The 25,397-nt window shown below is 40.3% G+C and overlaps 1 protein-coding gene across 1 annotated transcript; it reads right to left on the bottom strand.

Annotated features, from left to right (window-relative positions):
• Positions 1-7,859: 7,859 nt before the first annotated feature.
• On the bottom strand, positions 7,860-8,696 carry LOC142177119 (uncharacterized). Its single transcript, XM_075245584.1, has 2 exons — positions 8,532-8,696; positions 7,860-8,231 (listed from the first exon to the last, which is right to left on the bottom strand). The coding sequence occupies exons 1-2, from the start codon at positions 8,694-8,696 to the stop codon at positions 7,860-7,862; spliced, it is 537 nt and encodes a 178-aa protein (XP_075101685.1).
• Between the last annotated feature and the right edge of the window lie 16,701 nt (positions 8,697-25,397).

Consider the following 25,397-nt stretch of genomic DNA (forward strand, 5'->3'; position numbering starts at 1 on the left):
AGCCTCCTAAAGGCCTAGAATCACAATGGGCACACCTGGCACCTGAGCTGGTCCCACCGGCTCAACCACATATGGTATCTGCTCTTGAGCTGGAGCAAATAGTGGCCCTACACGTGATGCTCTAGCTGCTAAAAGAGCTGTACCTTGGCCTCTATGGTAGCCCCGGCCTCTCGCGGCCCTAGCTGGTGGTACTGGTGGTCGTTCGCTCGATCCAGTAGCACGTGTCCTTACTATTTCATCCTATTTTGCAATAGTCAAAACAAGATTCAACTTGTGGTTTCTCTGTTGTTGATGAAAAAGAGTCACCACATAATATTTAAAGGTATACTAGGGTACCTATTTAATTATTAAAGGTTATATTCTTTATAAGTCTACTAACATGTGACGCTATGGGTAAGGGTTCTTGTTCTTTTAATGAGAATGTGTTAGGCACCCCTTAAAATCTACCTGAGGTAGATTTTGGACTTAGAATAGATTTGGGAGAAATTATTTGTACTATGCCTTAACTAGTGTTCAAAGAGTGTAGCTTACCATATATTAGGGGATAATATCTATAAAGGAAGAGCATGGTTTAAAGAGGATGAACTTTAAAGAAGAGTTTTAGGAAAATAACGTTAGTATATGTAATCTTGAAAAGAACTTTGAAAGATGGAACATTTGTTATGAAAGTGGTTTGAAAAAGCTAAGTAATACACTTTGTTTCCTAAATCATGGAAGTTCATATTATTCTAATGAGGTAAAAATGAACTTAAGATGTACCTTGGTTTTAAGCAGCTGATCTTGAAGAAAACTGTTTGAAAGCCTTTGTTTTTGGGCTAGCAGCACCTTAATCTTTTCGAAATGGTTGATCCCTTTTTAAAAAATTTAAACTCGTGACAATTCCGATTTTGCCTTTGAAAGAGAGACTACTGCCTTTGTTAAGCCTTGGGCTTAAAAAATCTTTAATTAGCAAAGCGTAATAAGTTAATAATAGTTCATGGAATTAATTACTAATTAAGGCTTCTTTTAATCCTAGGTTCTCCAAGGCTTGCCTAAGTTATTTTATGTGAGTTAAAAGATAAAATAAAGCATTCAATCTAATATATACTTGTCATATACATATGAGATAAAACAACATGAACACAGTAAAGAGTAACGACACAGTGAAACTGAAGAATAACAAAAATAGTAAATAAAGAAGCGAAGGGAAAGAAGTGACTCTGGGAGGTTTGGGGCTCAAAAGGCAGGCCCAACAATAACAGGGACGAGCGATGGTAGACCCTTGGACCATAGCAAGGCTGGATTTGGGCTTGAGTTCCTACAAAACTGAGCAGGCCAAATCATTGTACATGTCCAAAAAAGAAAAGAGAAGGTCATTAGAATAACAATACCATACATATATCCATAGATGAAATTTGCAAGAAAATACTAAAATATAAGATCACTGACAGATACTAAGGAAGTCATACTAATGTGGAGATTGTGTATATTGAATGACCCACATTGAACACCATTCGTTGTCATTAAACACCAAACCCAAAGAGAGTAATAAGTGTCAATGAATTAAGGGCTAAGGAGAGAATCCTACTCAAGGTCGATGCCCCCTTAGAATCCTCCGACACTTCAAAGTTCCCAAGGGTCTCAAGGCCCAGAGCAATGCTTGTGCATGGGAGAGCAGCCCAACCCAGAGTTAAACTCTACTCCCAAATACCCCTAACCACTAACAACTCATTCTTCCCTACAGGTTTGAATGCCAATGATGCTCTTTTAATGCAAATTAACCACTATGACATTTCCTACCACAAAAGCACACTTTGCCTTAACAGAAAAACACAGGAAAAACACATAGAAATAATCCTTACTTTAATACTTTCAGCTCTGTGTGATTGATTAACATACTAGACAGATGCGAGGCTCTAATGCCAAAAACACACATATGGAGGAACATCATACTGTTTTTGCTAAATAAATATACAATTGGAATCAAGCATCTTAGAGATAGATAAATAACACATAGTTCAGAATTGCAACAACTTTGGGATGGTCACAGATTAGTTTGACACCAGACACTGCCATGAGCATACACCGAGGTTAATAACATTACTTGAATACCTTGAGATCCTTAGTACATATTCATACAATGACACGGGCAAGTTATTGCACTCAATTAGTAAAAATATAAGGTTTCTCTTATACCAGATTCAATCCAGAATGACAGAGGAAAGGAAGGACTAAGTATAATTCCAAAATAGTGTTCAAAATATGAAGTCATGAGGGGTAAACAAAGGATCATGCCAAACTCCCATACATACAGAGATTTCAATCAATATTATAACCTCACAAGACAAGATGAGTCTCAAACATTATAGATTCGGGCTATCAGTATCATTAGGGGGTTAAGAATAGGGGAAACATCATACTAAATAGACTTAAATTAGTTGTACATACTAGGTTTAATAATTTAAAATGGTGGAGCCATATTCAAATTACAAAAATAGTCAACATTCAACCACAACAGGGAGAACTATTATCTGAGTCATAAGAGATTGGCTAACCATAACAATTACCACTGATGTTCATAGGAAAGTTCATCCTAGTAGGATTATTTGCAACTAATAGTTAGACATGGATGTGAAGCATTCATAAAAAGGACTCAAAGAACACTTAAGGGTTAGCAAGCATTTTTGTGAAGAAAGGAAAGCATTTTTGAATACTCAGACTTCACAAACCTTGACCAAGTGAGGCAGGGTCACGCTATATATACTTTCATGTATACCCTAACTGGAATCATTTAACAGCAAACCCTAGTATATAATGACAACACTCAAGAAAGTATAGAATGATAAGCATGAAAACTATAACAACAACCCTAAATATAGAATAACAGAACTCAAAGAATATGGCATGATAAGCAGGAACACTATAACAGCAAACCTAAGTGATGATTGTCGAGTGATGCAAGCATATGTGGAGCATGACAAGCATGAGGATTATAACAGAACATTAGAGGAATGTCTAGAGTCTAGGTAGATATGAGAAAATCATTAAGGCAGGTTAAGCAACTTAATCACATAGGCTATTCAATACAGAGATTAAAGTCATTAAAGGAGAGTGATGATTGTCGAGTGATGCAAGCAATATTGAGTGAAAGAATCCGAGAGACAGAGGGGAAATCAGTAAGGATTTTTACCGGAGAGGAGAGATGTGAGAGATCGACCGTTGAAGCATAAGAGACCATCGGTCAGAACCCTAATATTAGAGGTCATTACATTTGACCTCTGGGTATCGAATATCAATGATGAAGCCAGCTAGCGTCTCAGGCTTACTTCGATTTGAAAAGACGAAGAAAGAAATTTGGCGAGTTGAAGTTTCACCATTTGGTCTGACTTCTTCGATTAGGGCTTTGAAATCGAATGGTAAAAATGGAAAGAGTGACGAGATTTGAAGTACATGAGCAAAACAAATAACCATGCATGCCATGGATTTGAAAGGTCAATGGCGGTTTGAGGTTTCATCTCTGGGGGTTAGGGTTTGGATTTGGGGGTTTTGAATTTTGATGATGAGAGAGGAACGATTCAGCAAGAATCACGGATAGAGAAGGCAGAGAGGATGATTTTCTAGGTAAACTCATGACCTTGCACGAATTTGTGCAAGGTTTGGTGATTGATTGGGCTGTGAGGTTGAGAGAAAAGAGAGAGAAAGGGGAAAGAGAGGCAGCTGGGCAGAGTGACAAATGATCTAGAGTTTGGAGATGAGACTAGACGGTCTCTAGGTCAAAGTGGGGGAAAAAGATCTGGGCCGTTGGGTTATTTGATCAACGGCCCTGATAATTCGGACATTTAAGGTTTTTGGGGAGGAATTTTGGTGGTTGTCATATTATGAGATTTTGACGTTGGAGATGAGATCTATGGGGCGGGTGTTTAAAAATCAAAAGAAAATTGGAGATTAAATTATGAGTCGTTGATCAGATGAACCAACAGTTTAGATGCGTGTGTGTTTGTTTTGTGAGTGGTAAGAATGGGTGATGTGGCACGATCTCATTGATTCAATGAGAATGTCATGGATTGCCAAGGTGGAGAGGGAGGGAATTGGACTGGATCATTTTCAGACTGGGCTTGTGTATTGGGCTGAAATTGATTTAATGAATGGCAACTTTGTATTTAATTAGGTATTGCAATTGTAGCCCTTTAGTTTTTGCCCTTTTTAAAATTAATTCAAATAAAGTTAATTATTTCCAAATAAAAATGTAGTAAAATAATAAAGATCAAATATACTACTAACAATTGTAATTAATTATTTATAAAATACTTTGTTTTCTAAATTATAACACTAGTTTTTGAATTATCAGCATAGTAATTTAATTAATCAAAATTTGAGAAGTAATTCGTTAAATTAAGTATAAAACCTCTATGGAGTATTTTAAATACTTGTAATTACATAATACAAATACTAGGTTATTAATTTCCAAATTAATACTTAATTAATTTATAAAAAATAAGTAATTATTGATAGAAAATGCTTTCAAAACATTCATTGTAAATATTTAAGTATAAGTAAATCAATTTTAAAAGGGAGGGTCAAAATTGGCCGTCAACAAATGCACATGTTTGACCGAAGATGGTGGAAGAGTTTTCGGAAAAAAAATTGAACCAAAGCCAATTTTGTCCTGACTTTAGGCATACATTGCAGGGATGGCATATGGATTTAAGGAAGATTACGGATTGCATGATTTTAGGGGGGGGGGGGAGATTTCGGGATGCTTTTGGGGAAATTGGGGCCGAAGTCTGGCTTTGATTTGCTTACATACCTCGGGCTTAATAAATATTAGGCCTCATGTAGTTCTGGAGTGAGGATTTTGAGGAAGCGATACTCACAGGAATTGTCCCAGTATCGTATTATGACGATACAGTGAGATGGAGGATTGGGAACTCACGATAGCTTGAACTTTGCGGCTTGACTTGAAGGATTTGAAGATTTGGAGTTCCACTGGTTGTTTTGTGCTTGAACATGGATCCTTGGCCCTCTAATGAATTTGTTGTCCCTCATAGCATTGTAGTTTGGTCTGTTGCTTAGAAAGAGTTTCGCGTTGCAATATTTGTTCCTGCAAAAAATGAAATACACGCATACCAATATATTGTAGTGCAGAATATATTAAGAAGTGATGTAAATGATGTAGGAATGATGATGACTGGCTGCCGGTGAGCAGTTATTTGGGATTTGGATTATGGGATACTTGAACTTGACTCGATTTGTTAGCCGGGTTGTGTATCGTTCCGCAGCTGTCACAGCATTGAAACGTGTCTCTGCTTGTTGGGAGAGCTTTACACTGAGAAAATGTCTCCGCTTGTTGGGAGAGCTTGGTTTGTGGAGTGCGTCTTCTCTTGTTGGGAGAGCTTTTCACTGAGAAAATGTAAAATAAAATTCGCTTGGGAGTGATTGACTTAAAACGTAATCATGCCTGAAGCTGCATGAGCAAAACGTCAAAATATTCAAGGTAATAGTAAAGGAAAAAAAAGCATGCCCAAGAGATACTCTTGACCGTGAAGCTAAGTTGTGGCCATCGATTGGCAAAACGTCGGTGACGAGGTTTGCGACTGTCTATTCTGGCCTCCATTGCGACGGAGCGGTGGTGCGGATTATTCCGATGGCGGAATGAACAGTTTGCTATATACAGTGCTTTGCTTGGCGAAGTCGACGTTTTATTTGTACAAGACACTCCGATAGATTCAGCGGTTTTATATATACAGGACTTCAATTGGTGAAGTCAACGGCTCATTTTGTACAACGTGCTTCAATTCATTGAGCAGACGGTTTGCTATGTATAGGACATCAATGGTGAAGCCAATGGTTTGCTTTGTACAAGGTGCTACGATTAGTTGAGCAGGCAGTTTGCTATGTACAATGTGCCTTTTCTGCTTCAGCGGTCTGACTCCGAGGTACCTGCAAAGGATTAGAGGATTAGCTTTAGTTGTACCAAATAATTCAAGTGATGGATTAAAGGGAGATAATCCTAGGAAAGTGGAAGATCCGTCATTTTCCCCAGTGTGATCTTAACATTTCCTTGCTTCCTATTGACCATGCACTCAAAGAAAAATTCTTAGTCGGAGAGGGGAAGATGGTTTGTGTCGACCACAGTGTTGGTTTGCCCTGGCCTTTGATATGTCTATGCCGCAAAGTTTGATAGGTGAACAAATTACTGTATTTTAGAAAAACCATTTTGAAAAGCTTTGTTTTAAAACAAGTGTTGTCATTCCGGATTATGACATGCTACGAAAGGTTCTCCAAACATGAGGCTCGCTTCTTGAAAACTCTATCCCGTTGATTTTGACCCTTTGTGATGCTTGACAACACGGTTACTTGCCGTTGTGACTGCATCCTAATCCGAACAAATGCACTACAAAGGTTTTTCCTAAGGTTATGAGCGAACCATTTCAGGTTGCCTATGTATCCCAAATGGAATCAGGTCTGAACGTAGTTCGTGGATGATATTAAAATATGATGAAGATTGACTTAGCCTGACTAAGGTAGCCTACGTATCCAAATGGAATCACGTCAAGATATAGTTCAATTACAATATATGCAGAATGATGGGATTAATAATGAAACCGACTCAGACTACCTATATATCAAAATCGAATCAGGCCAGGACGTAGTTCAATTACAAAAGACAACTGAATCCGATGAGAATTGCCTACGTATTGTTTTCTGAGGTAATCAAGTCTGTGTAGTTACAGAGCAACACACAAAAAATGATGTTTGGATTTCTATTAAAAAATAAAGGAGGGAGAGAAACCGAACCCTACATGGGTTACCTACGTATCCCTCCATGGTAAGTCGGGTTGAACATAGTTCTGTTACAACAAAACCTAACTCTATTTGTCTTCAAACATAGTATCTCTTGATTGATCTGAGTTGATAGGCTTCGTGTTGATTCTTCCATCCATTTCTACCAAGATGAGAGCTCCACTCGACAATACTCGGTGAACCACGTAAGGACCTTGCCAATTTGGTGCGCAATTCCCTCTGGCTTTATCTTGGTGGGGAAAGATTTTCCTCAGAATCAACTGCCCCGGTGTGAACTGGTGAGGCTTCACCCTTTTGTTAAACGTATTGGCCATCCTATTCTTATATAGCTGACCATGGCATATTGCATCCATTCTCTCCTCGTCGATGAGCATGAGCTGCTCCAGTCTGACTCATATTCACTCTACATCGTCCATCTTGGCCTCTTGAATGACCCTTAAAGATGGTATCTCGACCCTTTGCGGGTATCACAACTTCAGTGTTGTATACTAACAAGTACGGTATTGCCCCAGTGGATGTTCTCATGGTGGTACGGTAACCTAGTAAGGCGAAGGATAATTTCTCGTGCCATTGCCTATGATTGTGCACTATCTTTCGCAGAATCATATTGGTATTCTTGTTGGCTGCCTTGACTGCCCTATTCATTTGTGGTCTGTAGGATATGGAGTTGTGGTGGAAGATTCTGAACTTCTCGCATATTTCTCTCATGAGGTCACAATTGAGGTTAGCAGCATTCTCAATGATGATAGACTCTAGTATTCCAAATCGGTAGATGATGTTGTTCCTATTTGATGCAGCGGGCTCTATAGGTCCAATCGCGTCCATGCCCCAAGCGGCGAACGACCAGGGTGAATCCATCACATTCATCTCGTTTGGCAGAACCCGAATGAAATCCCCGTGAACCTGGCACTGGTGACACTTCTGTACATAGCGGATACTGTCACTTTCCATAGTCATCCAAAGTTATCAGACTCTCAAGATCTCCCTGACTAGTGTGAACCCGTTCATGTGGGGTCCACGTATTCCTGCGTGTATTTATTCTAATAACCTAGTTGCCTCGGCGATACCTACACATCTCAACAAACCCAAGTCTGGGGTCCTCCTGTACAGGACTTCCCCGTTAAAGAAAAATCATTCGCCATCCTCCTGAGGGCTCGCTTCTGACTATTAGTAGCATTCTTCGGGTACTCTTTGGTTGCAAGGAATCTCCTGATGTCGTGATACCATGGTTTACCATATGGCTCTTTATCTACATGGAAGCAATAGGCATGTTGATCCTTGATCTTTACCTCGATAGGGTCGATGTAGTTCTTGTCTGGATGTTGGATCATGGATGTTAGAGTTGAAAGGGCATCGGCAAACTCGTTCTGAATCCTGGGGACATGCTTGAACTCAATCTTCGTGAACTTCTTGCATAGCTCTTTTACGCAGTGCAGGTATGGAAGAATCTTGACATTTTTGGGGGACCATTACCCTTGGACTTAGTGTATTAGTGGATCGGAATCCCCTATGACCAAAGGTTCTTTGACGTTCATATTGACTGCCATTCTGATCCAAAGGATGCATGCTTCGTATTCAGCCATATTATTGGTACAACAAAGTCATATCTTTGTCGATGCTGGATAGTGCTATCCGGATTCCGAAATTAGGACTGCCCGAATTCCGACTCCTTTGAAGTTTGTTGCTCTATCGAAAAACATTCTTCATCCAGGGTATGACTCTTCAATATCTTCTCCAACAAATAATACCTCTTCGTCAGGAAAATACGTAATGAGTGGCTCGTAATCCCCGTCCACTGGATTTTCTGTGAGGTAGTCGGCTAAAGCTTGCCCCTTGATAGCCTTCTGAGTTATGTACACAATGTCAAATTCGCTGAGGAAAATTTTCCATTTCGCTAGCTTTCCGGTCTGCATCGACTTCTGGAAGATATAATTGAGCGGGTCGAGCCGAGATATCATATGCGTAGTGTATGTTGACATGTAATGCCTTAGTTTCTAGGCGATCCAAGCCAGAGCACATCAAATGCGTTCTATCAAAGTGTATCTGGCCTCGCATGGCATGGATTTCTTACTTAAGTAGTAGATGGCCTGCTCCTCTCTTTCAGTTTCGTCATGCTATCCCAACACACAGCCGAAGGCGTTTTCCAAGACTGACAAATATAGCAACAATGGATTCCCAGGCTCGTGGGGAACTAACACTGGTGGATTTGACAAATAGTCCTAAATTCTGTCGAAGGCTTTCTGGCACTCTTTTGTCCATTTTTTGGCAGTATACTTTTTCAGCAACATGAAAATGGGTTCACAGATTACCGTGGACTAGGCTATGAAACGACTGATGTAATTTAGCCTACCCAGGAAACTCATAACATCTTTCTTACTCTTGTGTGGTGGCAACTAATGAATGGCATTGATTTTTGATGGGTCCAGTTCTATCCCTTCCCTACTTATGATGAAACCCAATAATCTCCCAGCAGGGACTCCGAATGCACACTTTGCCGGATTCTATTTCAAATTGTACCTCCGTAAGCGCTCGAAATTTTTTCTCAAATCGTCCAAGTGCTCTGAAATTTTCCGAGACTTGATGATGATGTCATCCACATATACTTCGATCTCCTTATGAATCATGTCATGAAAAAGGGTCGTCATGGCCCTCATGTAGGTGGCTCCGGCATTCATAAAACCGAAAGGCATGACCCTATAGCAATAAACTCCCCACGGTGTGGTGAAGGCCGTCTTTTCTGTATCTTCTTTGTGCATCAAGATCTAGTGGTATCCAGCAAAATAATCCACGAGCGATTACAGCTCATGCTTCGCGTAGTTGTCGATGAGGATGTGGATATTTGGTAGAGGGAAGTCGTCCTTTGGACTAGCTTTGTTGAGATCTCGATAATCTATGCATATCTTGATCTTCCCATATTTCTTCGGTACTGGGACGATATTTTCCAACCTACTGGGATAATTGGTGACCTTTACCACATTTGCCTCTATATGCTTGGTCACTTCCTCCTTTATCCTAAGACTTAAATCAGGTTTAAATTTTTTGGGTTTCTACTTGACCGGCAGTCTGGTAGGATCGGTGGGCAGTCGATGTGAGACAATGTCAGTACTTAATCCCGGCATGTCATCATATGACCATGCAAACACATCGATGTATTGTCGGAGGATCTCAACTAGTTTTTCCTTCTGCTCGGCTTCTAGATGAATAATGATTATGGTTTCTTTCATGTCTTCTTCACTTCCGAATTTGACCACTTCTATTTTTTTGAGGTTGGGCTTTTTCTGACTCTCCAGCTGTTCGATCTCCTGTGAGAGATTGTCTAGCACCATACTCTCATCATACTCCTCGTAATCTGGGTCATTTTGCTAGATGGTTTCGTTACATGTCACAATCGCGGAACGCGGGTTTTTATTTTTTGATTACTGAAAAGAAAAACTAAGTGTAAAATGAGGCGATAAATAACGTTGCAATATTTAAAGAAAGGGATTCTTTTTATTTCATCAAAAGTGGAACGTCTAAGTGTTCAAAAGAGTCAAATGACAAAAATGTACAGACACGGTGCAGGCCTCAACTGACCGTGTGCTTTTCAAAAAGAAAACTTTTATAGTTCCACATTACCAAGACTCTCGACGAACCAAAGATAGACTGGCGGTCCAATTGCACAGCTCTTCCCCTAGTTCGGCATCTCTGATGGTTGGTGTCTTGATGTTAGTTCCTTCACAACATTCTTCAATCATATTCACGAACAGCCTTCCCATTCCATCGATGATATCATCTTCTGGTGTTGATCTCTGCCCCATATCCAAAACATGCTCTAGCACAAAAACCTTTTTCCTGGAGCTACCGACATGAGCTTTCCCCATCGGAGGATGGTATCCTGTGCCGGCCCTTCCTTTCTGCCCATTATGTTCAATTGGCTCTATGATCCCGTCTAACCTGGCTCCCAACCCTATTCCTGATTTGTATCTCTATTTCATCATATCCCTCATATCCATGTTGGATCTATACGGCGACTGCACACCCAAGTTTTGTTTATTTCTTCTATTTTGGTGGTCTGCACGATTTCCACTGCATGGAAAGCAACTTCGTCTAGCCTTTCAATGAATGGGACAACATGCTCTACAAAAACCTGATTGGCCCTATTCGCCATGGACCACGATCTCCTAACATCCCCACTCAAATTTCATGCATTGGTGTAAAGTAGATGGGACGCCCCCTTCCATATGTATCCAGGGCCTTCCTAGCAGCAAGTTGTATGAAGAAGAGATATCCATTACTTGAAACAATATGGGAAATTCAACTGGCCTGATCTGCAAAGCCAAATAAATTTCTCCAATAACATCTTTCTGTGAACAATCAAAAGCCCATACCCTCACGTGGCTTTCCTCGACTTCCTTCAAATGCATTCCTAACTCCCGCAGAGTAGAGAGCGGACAAATGTGGACTCCTAAACCTCCATCCACCAGCACTCGGGACACCACTTTGTTCCCATATTTGACAGTGATATGAATGGCTTTGTTGTGACTAACGCCTTCGACAGGAAGTTCTTCTCTTATGAAAGTGACCATATTTGCTTCGACCATTTTCCTAGTTGTCGTGTCCAGCACCTCACTGGTGGTGTTTCTTGGTACACTTACCCCACTTAGTACTTTCAACAGGGCATCCTTATGACTGTCGGAGCTCATCAGCAAGTCCATGATTGATATCTGCACTGGAGTTTTCTTCAGCTGCTCCTCCATGGAGTACTCTTTGGTTGCCATTCTCTTCCAGAATTTGGCAGCTTCTGGGTCTGTTATGTTCCTTATTTGATTCTTCTCTCTTCCCAAGTTCCCTCGATATGCATTTTTAAGAGCGTAGCATCTCCTAGACCTAGTCATACCGTGAGCTACGACAGAGTCTATCATCTTGGCCTTCCCCTTTTGCTGGTATGTCCATGGGAAACTTTTGTATTACCGACTCTCCTCATCTCTTGTTGCAATGGCAGGTTGTCACTATTAAGTCTGAACTGTCACCATAGGTCTCACTTGGACTGTATTCATTGGAGCCCTTTGAGGTGGATTCCTTGCGCCATCTGCATTTCCTATCGTGACAATCGTTCCTTTCAGAACATATTCTTCGTCCAATGTGATCATGTTGACCCCCTGGTTTCGATGATTTGGCAGCGGATTGCGATTCACATTCAGCGGAGTCAGAGTGCACTGAATGGATCCACTCTTGATCAGTGTTTCAATCTCATTTTTCATCTTAAAACAATCTCCAGTATCATGCCCAGGCATGTTGGAATGGTACACGCACATTTTGGTTGCATCAAAATACTTGGAGGGATACTCAAGAACCCTTCCTTCCACTGGTTGTATCAATCCTTCTCTTCTCAATCTTTCAAACAATTGGGCTAGAGGCTCTGCAATCGGGGTATATTTTCTGGGACCCCTATATTCAAAATTGGGACTAGGGCGTGGTGCATAAGTTGGTCGGTTTTGGTGGGTAGTGGTTTGGACAGGAGCATGTGGTCGTTATGGCTTCGAATTATTGTGGGCTCGAGGAGGGTTGTATTGGGGTTGGGGTGGTAATATGGTTGGGTGTTATAGACTAGAGCGTAAGCGGGTGGTGGTGAATGGTTGTTTGGGGAATTGAGGTGTTTCCGTGATGTTGGTTGGGATGATAAAAAGGGATGAATGCTGAGACCTCCTCTTTCTTCTTCTTTCCGCTATCGATTGACCCAGATTGGATTACTTTGCTGGTCGCTTGCAGTGCAGCCATGAACTATACTTTACCATATTTTATACCTTTTTCTAAGAAATCTCCTATCTTGATCAGCTCATGGAATTTCTGTCCCATCATTTTTTCAAAGCATATCCCTTCCTAGGCCTTGATGAAATACTTGGTTAACTCATTGTCGTCCAGTGGAGGTTGTGCCCTGGCGGCCTCTGACCTCCACCAACGTGCATATTCTTAGAATGACTCGGATGGATTTTTCTGTAGGTTTACCAGTGTGAACCTATAAGGAGTTATTTACGTGTTGAATCAAAAGCGATTCATGAAATCTTCCGCCATATCTTGCCAGGTTCTCTAGTTTCACGGATCTTGTCGAGTATACCAGGTAAGTGTTTCTCCCATCAGGCTCATTATGAACAACTTCATTCTTAGCTTCTCATTCCTTCCCACTCTGACTGACTTGTCACAATATGCCCTCAAATGTGTGTAGGGGTCACCTGTTCCATCGAAGATATAGAACTTTGGAGTCTTATACCCCCTACTGGCATATCCACATCCGTATGGATGCACAGATCCTCGTAGTCCAAACTTTCACTTCCTCAGGCTACTTGGAGGTTCTTCATTTGTTTTCTCAAGATTTGTAGTTGCTAAAACACTGACTCATCTTCCTTACGCCTAGCTTCCCTCTCCATCTCAGCGTATTGGTCAATCATATAAGGCACCCTTACCGTGACAGGCTCTGTAAAGGAAGGTTCAGAAACGGCATATACAGGAGGAACATATCGCTCATGGGCGGCAGTATGTGCCACCAGTATGTGCTGATTTGTGTGAGTGGTTAAAGTGACTTCATCACGAGGAGGGGTGTGAGTTGCGTTAGTGGTAATATATGGGTTTTGTGGTGTTTGAATGAACTGTGGTACGTAGGGAGTGTGGATAAGAGGATTTGGTGCGTTTGTAGGGGTTATTGGAGGTATTATTAGAGTGGTGGGGACTGAAGTTTCGATGTTGTTATTTTGGCGTAATGTGGAAGGAAAGCGGTCAGGAATTGAATCCAAAGAAGGAAAGCGAGGTGGTTGAGGGAGCATTGTCACGGCCAGATGTGCTAGTTCCCTGATGTGCTATACTTTCTCCCTTAAAGACTCCATCTCCTGGGCCATCCTGGCCATGTGTTCATCATTTCTAGTATCGTCTTTCTCTCCCAATCTCCCCAAGCTATCGGCTATGACCAGAGCATGTTCAGGTGAGTTTTCTATAGCAGACATCTTATCACGCCCCTACATCAGGGAGTGCGACCGGCGCTCAACCGAGATAACCCAGTCGAGCAAGCCTGTACAATACCTTCTACCCGAACTCACTCCTGAATAAAGAGAAGATCTATTTCATTAATTAGACAATGAGGAGGATCATGTGAACAGCGCTAATTAATTATCATTACGTAATTTATATGTGTCAAAATGCATACATTTTCAAAGTTTGAAGGGGAACATGTGGTACAAATACAACCTTACAAGTTTGACTCTCCCAACACCGACATACAACCCACCCTATGTCTACGGAGCCTCTAAAAAATACAAAAAAGTATGATGATAGTGCCGGCAACAAGGCCCCAGCTATACCTCAAAATATACTACATAAGGAATAAAAGATACATGACCCCGAGATGAAGTGGGGCTCACCAAGTCAGCCGGGAAGAGGGTGTACCGCTATCACTGATCAAAGCCGCCTGCCGTGGAACAACCTGCATCCATTAAAGATACAGTGCCCCTGGTAAAAGGGACGTTAGTATATATGGAATAGTGCTAGTATGAATGAGTAAAAACCCTCCTAATAGAATGAGTAATAAAGCAAGGAAGAACAATTATATATTCAATGGGAGCCTAAAAATACATCAAGACATCAAGTTAGGAGCAAGACAAGTTTTCAAGTAAATTTCCATATTTTAGGTTGGGAGATCTTTAGCACTAATATACCACCGTGATTTTTAGCGCGGAGTCCAATCACGGCTCGATCGTCTAGGCCATATCACCCAAAGACATCAACTACAATCACAATCACTATCAAGATATCAATCATTATCTCAATCACAACCTCAAGCACAATCACCACCATGTGTACGACATGGCGTCTGATCTCGACCCGACCGGCTAGGCCATCTCACCACAATGCCGTGTGGATTGACATCACCCTTTTCTAGCAATCATTTCATCCCATTTAAGGGAAATAATCTCATCACATCAATCTCATCCCAAACAAAGGGAATAATCACAAGACACACCTACACCGGCACGTGTAGTTTCGGGGTTAGGTCATTTCAACCTACCCTTCTTCAATGACTAACGATACTCCCAATTGTTTATTATATAAAGGACTTTCATTTCATTTCATAGTCTTTTACTCATCTTTTCATTTCATTGGCACTAGTGGCCACACAGGTAATGTCATTCTTGGCACGTCGGCCGTATTTCATATGTCATGATCACCCCTTTCACTTACAAACATCATCATGGATTATCAATAACAAAGCATCTCTAATCACGACCTTTAGTACACATATGGGTAAATAAGAGTCTTAGGCACATTGGATTTTCTTCCACAATTTGGCATAATACTAGCATTTGAAACATAATTGAATTCATAATATTTTGATACATGGTCACATTTGAATACAATCTCGAAGGATAACACAATATGATAAGAGCATTCGGAAAACATTTTGAACATATAACTTTCGACACAGAGTTAATTCGTAATAGTCAAGTTTATAAGAAACAGCTCAGAACATGAGGCATAAGAGCTTGAGCCAATCATAACTACAACTTACGAGGACATCAAGGATTCGATTCTACAAGAGGAGTTTAGCCAACATACCTCGCTTTGAGCTTTCCTTAAATTACTACACAGTTACGAAAATCCTAGCAACTTTGATCTATTTGGAGACATGATAAAATTGAACTACAATTAGGAAGATATTCATAGGTTCATCTCACTTGATCATTTTATCAAACACTAAAATTAAGTTGATTTATGTGGATTATTTGATGACATGTACAGCCTTTCCCTTATTTGTTTAAATAGCTATGACATATCCCATCCCCTTATTTCTATTTATTTTCTATGACATGAACACCATTCCCTCCGTTGCTTTCATCTTGTTTAAGACTGCTACATCATGTTTCTCTCGTCCCTGTCTCCCTATATGCTTCATTTAATTACATTCTCGCATGTTTTCATGAGTTAAACTTACTTTTCTCTTCCGTCTTTCCCTTTTTTCTTTTTTCTCCCGTTTATATTATTTACTGTTTTTACGCAATTTCATCATGTAAATATTTGGCAACGTGTTACTATTTTTGCATAAAGCATGCTCCCACATCATACTCCACTCGTGCTTATTACAAACATAGCGGCACTTGATGAGTGTCCGCGTTTTCCTAAATCGTGCTTATTACAAACATAGCGGCACTTGATGAGTGTCCGCGTTTTCCTAAAAAACATCCTTTTAAACTAGAAAGGATTATTTGCACTAGACTAGTCGATCAGCGGTGCAGTCGACGGTCCCGTGCCTGGTACTCTCAAGTGAACAACTCGAGAGGGAAAGGCACGGGACCGTCGATTGCACCGCTGATCGGCTAGTCTAGTGCAAATAATCCTTTCTAGTTTAATGGGATATTTTTTAGGAAAATGCGGACACTTATCAAGCGCCGCTATGTTGATAATAAGCACGAGTGGAGTATGATGTGGGAGCATGCTTTATGCAAAAATAGTAACACGTTGCCAAATATTTACATGATGAAAGTGCACAAAAATAGTAAATAATATAAAAGGGAGAAAAAAGAAAAGGGAAAGACAAAAGACAAAAGTAAGTTTAACTCATGAAAACATGCGAGAATGTAATTAAATGAAGAAAATAGGGAGACAGGGACGAGAGAGACATGATGTAGCAGTCTTAAACAAGATGAAAGCAACGGAGGGAATGATGTTCATGTCATAGCAAATAAATGGAAATAAGGGGAGGGGATATGTCATAGCTATTTAAACAAATAAGGGAAAGGCTGTACATGTCATCAAATAATCCACATAAATCAACTTCGTTATGGTAGTATATACATGTCATCTACCCTTTTGAGCTCAAAAACCTTCCCACCACTTTGGTAGTATATGCATGCATAGATAACACCCCCATACCTAAGAATTACACTCCACATTACCCATCTTCTACCCCAAACTCGAAATTGAAGACTACGGTATGGAACCTTACCTCTTGGATGAAGATATTGTGAGTTTTCCTTGTAAATTCTCTAAGTTATGAGCAAAGATTGATGAACAACTAGCTTAGGAATCTCCCTCTCACTCTAGATCACTTTCCTCTCTCTAAAATATCAGTTAGAACTAGCCAAAATAAATCCCAAGTTGTTTTTATAAAAATGGGATCGGATGAAATTTTCCAAAACTTAAACTTTTCAAAGCCGGGTCTGCTGTCGCAGACCAGACCGCAAAACAGGTGTGCGGCCCGCAAAGGGGACCATGGAAAAGGTACCAAAAACTGGGCAGGCTGGATAGGTCTGCGGTAGCATAATGGACCACAGAACCTCCTTCCGAAGTTTTCTCATGCTGGATCTACGATGGATCGTACGGCCCGTGAAATGGTTATGCGGCCGCATAATGGACTGCAAAATAACCTCTTAAATTGGCAATTTCTCTGCTTCAATCTGCGACGGATCTTCGGTCCACGGAGTAATTCTCCGGTCCACAGAGTAATTCTACGGTCACATAATGGACCGCAGAAATGCCCTGTTCTGCAATAATTTTTCTTCAACTCCCCAACGCACTGTTCAACCGAAAAAGTCGGTTTCTACAACTCTCAATCATATTACTCTACCTCGGCGCCACGAAACCCCGGGGTTTAGGTGAAATTTTATGGGGCCTTACACATCTTTCCCTTTGATCTTAGATTGTATAGTGGTTCCGTCAATTTCGGGTCGACACAAACCAACTTTTCTTTTTGGGGAGTAATAATAAACTAAAAAACAAGAAGAAAAGAAATAGAAGTTAGTTTCTTCATTTATACCAGTGGGAAATCACACAAAGCAATTAATTCACTTATTTAGGCTAGCGCATTTTCCTAGAATTCTTGGGACCTCTCATTGCCGGAGGTAGGCCTAAATCGCAGATGTTTGACGAACAATTAGACTTGACACATTTATATCCAAAGAAAGTTTTGTTTTCATTGATAATGTTTTGACTCATATAAGTGGGCACAAAGGTTACATAACTATTTCTGATATTCATAGAACTGCATAGGACAACTTGCCCTTTAGGATAGTAAGAAAAACGGGGATAAGGGTACAAAGTGGGAAAGAAGGGGAAATCAACCAACTTCTAGTAACCATCCTCGGAATCATTTCCCATCTCATCTTCTTCTTCTGGATCTTCCTCTGGATCTTCTTCAAACTCCTCTTCGTCGCCATTGAACTCAGACTCCTCTCCTAGTCTCCCTCCGGCTCTATCTTAGATTCTATTTAGATGTACTCCACTACCCGGTCATCGTCTTCAGCAGGTGGCAACATGTGATCGATGGATCCTGGAACCACTTTACGGTGCATTGAGGTAGTCACAAGGTAATATGGCAGAAACTCATGGTATATTTGCAAAGTAGCCACTGCATCCTCCAGCCAAGCTATACCCTCTCTGCTTGGTCAGGCTAGCTCATCTTCCTCGCTGATCCGGACATAATACTCTGGAGTGCACAACGAGTTTGGACCCATCGACATTGTGACCAGATCGTTCCACTCTTTTTGGAGCCTTCTTATCCTATGGATTGGAATCTGTCTGTTGTACTCATCCTCATATAGCGCTGTCCTCGTCCATAGAGGCACATCCTGGATCATCCCGAACTGTTTGAGAACACACAGGGGTGAGCATGGTTTGATGCCCTCAAGTCCGATCAGCTCAATGAAGTATTTTCGAGGAATCCTTAAGATTACCCTCCCACCTAACCATGATAGCTTCCAGTTGACCCATTCTCCGCTTAAATTAGTCAGCATTTCCCTCCACTCTTCTTGCCCATATGGGGAGACCCTATGTCTTATCCTCTCATTGTGGTTGCAGATCATGTTGCTGATGCCCACAAAGTAGTCAATGGTGGCCTCTCGCTGGAAGAAACGTTCTGTGGCCCAAATCTGAAGTAGCAAGTTACAACCCTTAAAGAAATCATACCCCCGTGCACATGCAGACAAAGCCCTCAAAATGTCAGCTACTATCATCGCCACCAGAGTAGCTTGAAGATTACCATGGAAGGTTGCCAGGACCACGAGTAATATGTTGATGTTGATCTAACCCCTTCTCTGTGGGAAACCAACAATTCGAACAGTGCCAATCTGAAAGTGATAGGCCTGAGACTCTCCCACATTGCTTGATCACACTGAAACTCTCTCGAATACCACTCATATCTTTCGCGATGTCCAAATCTATCAAACATCTGATCTTGGCTCACCCATCCGTCCTCGATATTTATCAGACCTCGACTTTTAGCCAAACCCAAAGCATCCAGGAACCTGTAACCGACCATAGTGACTGGTAGTATTGGTCTCCTCACTGTAAACGACATCTCTGTGAAATTAGTAACTTCTTCCAATGTGGGTACTAACTCACAGTTAGCAAACTTGAACACCACCTTAGTCGGATCCCATAACTCAATCAGCAGGCGAGTGAGCACCATGTCTGCTCGGATATTTAGCAAAGCAGTCAGTGCCCCTAGGTGTGTCCGAATCTCATCTCCGTGTTTCCGATGAATGTTCTTCCACCACTGCTTCAACTTGTGTGGCGCTCCCATCACCATGTTAATCTCGGGGATGTTTTGGTTGATTTTCATTTTCTGAAATGGGTAAAGAAAGGTTTTGCTAAGTGTTTGCTTCAGATCTTTATATATCTCGTCGGGTTTGTTCATCTTTCCATAAAATTCATGTTGTTGGGTGCATGACCCATTGACATTAGGATGGTTTTTCCTAATTGTGTGTCGATACATGGACCAACTCACCTAAGGTTTATGCAATATGACCTATTTTTGCTAGCGTAGAGTGTTTCCTACTTTTGAGTTGGACTGGAGACTACGAGAAGTTATGTCGGTTGACCTGACAAAGCCATTCTCTGAAACTAGAGAGTTTTGAAAAGAAGGTTCAGGGGGGTGTAAAAGACAACCCTCACGTTCCATTGTGTATGATAGTGTACGGCCAAAACTCGATAGGGAGAAATATGGTGACAATGTATGTAAAGCAGTAACAGATAGGGGTACAGCAATAATAATCACAAAGAGCAAATAAAGTAGGTAAGCATGTAATTGCAAATTTAACTACAGTTAAAGAAAATGTACAAACAAATCTAAGTGCCAACGTCAATCTAAGTCTGCTAAGATAAGAACCTAAGTGTGAAGTCCCCAGCAGAGTCGTCATGTTATTGCACCATATTTTGCACTAGTCAAAACAAGATTCAACTTGTAGTTTCTCTGTTGTTGATAAAAGAGAGTCGCCACCTAATATTTAAAGGTATACTAGGGTACCTATTTAATTACTAAAGGTTATATTCTTTATAAGTTTGCTAACTGGTGAGATTATGGGTAAGAGTTCTTGTTCTTCTAATGGGAAGTTGTTAGGCACCCCTTAAAATCAACTTGAGGTAGCTCCATAGGACTTAGACTAAATTTGGGACTAATTGTTTGTACTATAGCTTAACTAGTATTCAAAGAGTGTAGCTTACCATATATTAGGGGATAATACATATAAAGAAATAGCATGGTTTAAAGAGGATGAACTTTAAAGAAGAGTTTTAGGAAAATAACGTTAGTATATGTAATCTTGAAAAGAACTTTGAAAGATGGAACATTTGTTATAAAAATGTTTTAAAAGAAGCTAAGTTAATTCACTTTGTTTCCAAAATCATGGAATTTCAAATTATTTTAATGAGGTAAAAATGAACCTTAGAAGTACCTTGGATTTAAGCAGTTGGTCTTGAAGAAAACTGTTTGAAAGCCTTTGTTTTTGGGGCAGCAACACTTTAATCTTTTCGAAATGGTTGATCCCCTTATTAGAAAATTTAAACTCGTGACAATCCCGATTTTTCTTTGAAAGAGAGACTGCTGCTGCTGCATTTGTTAAGCCTTGGGTTGGGCTTCACAAATCTTTAAGGAAAGAGTTAGCAAAGCGTAATAAGTTAATAACAGTTCATGGAATTAATTTCTAACTAAGGCTTCTTTTAATCCTAGGTTCTTCAAGGCTTGCTTAAGTTACTTTATGTGAGTTAAAAGATAAAATAAAGTATTCAATCCAATATATAATTGTCATACACAAATGAGATAAAACAACGTTGAACACAGTAAAGAGTAATGACATAATAAAACTGGAGAATAATGAAAACAGTAAATAAAGAAGTGAAGGGAAAGAAGTGACTCTGGGAGGTTTGGGCCTCAAAAGGCAGGCCCAACAATAACAGGGACGAGCGATGGTAGACCCTTGGACCATAGCAAGGCTGGATTTGGGCTTGAGTTCCTACAAAACTCAGCGGACAAATCATTGTGCATGTCCACAAAAGAAAAGAGAAAGTCATTAGAATAACAGTACTATACATATATCCATATATGAAATTCGCAATCAAAGTGTAAGGCCCCGTAAAATTTCGCAAGGTAATTTAAAGTTTTGTGGTGCCGAAGTAGTCTTACATGTTTGAGGAAATGTTTTGGCAGAATAAAGCATTTCTTCAGTCCATTATGCGGCCGCAGAATCACTCTGCGGGCTGCAGAGTGAGGCAGGACTTGGTAGGTTTGGGTGCCATTCTGTTGTCGACTATGCGACGGCAGAACTATTTTGCGGTTCATTATGCGACCACAAAATAGGTCTGTGAGCCGCATAGTGACCGCAAACCCAGACAGAGTTACCCAGTTCCGAAGGTTCATTTCGCGGTCCATTTCGCGGACCGCAGATGCATTATGTGATTGCATATGCAACCGCAGATCCTGTTCTGGAGCTTCATTTTTTTGGGTTTTTACAACCCGACCCTACTTTGTTAAATAGACAATATGTACCATCTTTTGAGTAAAAACCATATATATTGAGAGAAAGAAAGTGCTTTAGAGAGGGAGAGAGTTCTTCAATCAATTGTTCCTAAATTCTTACTCAAATATTGGAAGATTATCAAGGAAAGCACACTAGGTCTTCATCCTAGAGGTAAATTTCTACACCCTAAACCTCAATTTCGAAATTTAACTAGGAATTGGTAATTGGTAAGATACGTTTTGGGTATGAGAGTTGTTTATTTTGCATGCATATGTTATCAGGGGATGTAGGGAGATTGCTGAGCTAAAATGGTAAAGAATGGGTTGTGGGATGATGTGATCCTCCACGAAAGGGCCTTAAAACCTTAATGCACACTTAGTATTTGATAAAATGTTCAAAGGAGCTAGGACCATGAGTATCTTCCTAATTTTGTTTAAATTTGTCATATTTCTACAATAGATTGAAGTTGCTAAGATTTTTGGAATATTTTAGAGTTTAAGGAAGCTCAAGTGAGGTATGTTGGCTAAACTCTTCTCTTAGAATTGAACCCCGCAATGTCCTTGTAAGTCTCGTGATGCCCTTTATAAATTGAATTTCTGTCAAATAAGCCTTGTGTTGAAATAATTATGTGTTGAATGTGTATTCCAAAGATTCTTGTTATGTTAAGTTAATGTTTGAGGATGTGGTTTAAGTATGGGTTGTGTGTTACTATGTTATGTTTTGAAAGCGTGAATGCTTATGAAAGCTACCATATCAATTGTGTAAGAAGTCATATGTGCCTAAGACCCTAATTTGCTCATGCATGTGATTAAAGTCTTAATGTTGAAAGGCATTGTTGTTGATTATAATAATGAGCTGAATTATGAAGTACGACCAATGTGCCAAGAATGGTATTCCGTTATGGACAATGATGTTAATAAAATGAATGACATGAAAAAAATATGAATTGAGTGGTAAATACTTTTAATAACAAATGCTTTGGGTGTATCGATTAGCCACCGAGGAAGGGTAGGTCGGAACAACCTAACCCCGAAACTACACGTGTTGGTCTAGGAGTGATTGAGGGGTAAATCCCTGTGTTAATGTGATGAGATGGTTTCCCCTTATATGGGATAAGATTGGTGTGTTGAGATGTTTTCCCCTTAAATGGGATGAGATTATTGCTAGCTAGATGTGATATAATGTCAACCCACACGGCATTGTGGTGAAGCGGCTTAGCCAATCAGACTGAGATCGAACGCCATGCTGCGCACATGGTTGTATTGTGAGTGTATGTCTCGTGGTGAGACGGCTTAGCCGGTCGGGCTGAGATCGGACTCCGTGTTAAAATACTGTGGTATATCGGTGCTAAATATCTCCCAACGTAAATTACCGAAACGTATGTGCAATTTACGTTTCCCCTAATGTGGCACTTTGATACCATTTGAGTCTCTTATTGATATCATGTTTATTCTCCGTTTACTGTTGCTCGTTCTATGAGACTGTTTCCCTTTATATGGGATGAGATTATTGCTAGCTAGATGTGATGTAATGTCAACCCACACGACATTGTGGTGAGACGGCTTAGCCGATCGGGCTGAGATCTGACGCCAATCCACGCACATGGTGGTATTGTGAGTGTATATCTCAGGGTGAGATGGCTTAGCCGACCGGGCTGAGATCGGACTCCGTGTTAAAACACTGTGGTATATCGGTGCTAAATATCTCCCAACGTAAATTACCGAAACCTATGTGCAATTTACGTTTCCCCTAATGTGGCACTTTGATACCATTTGAGTCTCTTATTGATATCATGTTTATTCTCCATTTACTGTTGCTCGTTCTATTGAGAGGGTGTTTAGTTTTATATACTAGTACTATTCCATATGTACTAACGTCCCTTTCTGCCGGCGGCGATGCATCTTTAATTGATTCAGGTGGTTCCATAGCAGGTGGTATTGATCAGTGATAGCAGCACACCCTCTCCTCAGCTGATTTGGTGAGCCCCACTTCATTTCGGGGTCCTGTATCTTCTATCCTTTGTACATAGTATTTTAAGGTATAGTCGGGGCCTTGTTGCCGGCATTGTCATGGCACTCTTCTGTTCCTGATTAGAGGCTCTGTAGACATAGTGTGGGTCGTATCTATTTTTGGAAACGTTAAACTAAAATTGTTATAATGGTATCATCTGTTCCACTTTAACTATGATTGTACAACATACTGTATTGGACTTGTTAATGACATAACTAATAGAAATGAACCGGTGTCGTTTGCATGAATCTTATCGACTTATTAATGAAATGTATTCTTCTCATGATGTGTGGGTGAGTTGGGTAGACGGCACTGTGCAAGCTTGCTCAACCGAGGTAAATCTTTTGAGCACTGGTCGCGTTCCCCGAGGTCGGGGCATGACACAAAGACTAAAAGAAAAGATCACTGACAGTATTTAAATACTAAGGAAGTCATACTAATGTGGAGTTTATGTATAGTGAATAATCCACATTGAATACCTTTCATTGTCATTAAGTAGCAAACCTAAAGAGAGTAATAAGTGTCAATGAATTAAGGGCTAAGAAGAGAATCCTACTCAAGGTCGATGCCCTCTTTGAATCCCCCAACAATTAAAAGTTCCCAAGGGTCTCATGGCCCAGAGCAATGCTTGTGCCGGGGAGAGCAGCCCAACCTAGAGTTAAACTCTACTCCCAAATACTCCTAACCAGTAACAACTCATTCTTCCCTATAGGTTTGAATGCCAATGAGGCTCTTTCAATACAAATCAACCACTATGACATTTCCTACCACAAAAGCACACTTTTCCTTAGCAGAATAACACAGGAAAAATATATAGAAACAGTCCCTACTTCAATACTTCCAGCTCTGTGTGATTGATTAAAATACTAGACAGACATGAGGCTTTAATGCCAAATACACACATAGGCAGGAACATCATACTGGTTTTGCTAAAGAAACATACAACGAGAATAAAGCATCTCAGCGATAGATAAATAGAACATCGTTCAAAATTGCAATAGCTTTGGGATACATGTACAAATGCCTCAACATTGGTCACAGATGAGTTTGACACCATACATTGTCATGAGCATACACCTAGCTTAATAACATTACTTGAATCCCTTGAGATCCTTATTACAGATTCAGAAAATGACACAGGAAAGTTATTACACTTAATTAGTAACAATAAAAGGTTTCTCCTATACCAGATTCAATCCAGAATGATCATGGAAAGGAAGGACTAAGTATAATTTCAAAACAGTGTTCAAAATATGAAGTCATGAGGGGTAAACAAAGGCTCATACCAAATTGCCACATATACAGAGATTTCAAGCAAGATTATAACCTCACAAGACAAGATGAGTCTCAAACATTACAGAATCAGGCTATCAGTATCATTTGAGGATTAAGAATAGGGGAAACATCATACTAAACATACTTAAATCAGTTGTACAGACTAGGTTGAATAATTAAGCATGGTGGAGCCACATTCAAATTATAGAAACAGTCAACATTCAACCACAACATGTACAACTATAATCTAACTCATAAGAGATAGGCTGATCATAACAAATACCACTGATGTTCACAGGAAAGTTCATCCTCGTAGGACTGTTTGCAACTAATAGTTAGACATGGATGTAAAGCATTCATAAATAAGACTCAAAGAACACTTAAGGGTTAGAAAGCATTTATGTGAAGAAACGAAAGCATTTTTGAATACTCAGACTTTACAAACCTTGACCAAGTGAATCAAGGTCACGCTATATACTTTCATGTATACCCTAACTGGAATCATTTAACAGCAAACCCAAGTATAGAATGACAGCACTCAAGAGAGTATGGCATGGTAAGCATGAAGACTTCAAC

The sequence above is a fragment of the Nicotiana tabacum genome, chromosome 23 (genome assembly GCF_000715075.1).
Source record: "Nicotiana tabacum cultivar K326 chromosome 23, ASM71507v2, whole genome shotgun sequence".
Taxonomy (NCBI): domain Eukaryota; kingdom Viridiplantae; phylum Streptophyta; class Magnoliopsida; order Solanales; family Solanaceae; genus Nicotiana; species Nicotiana tabacum.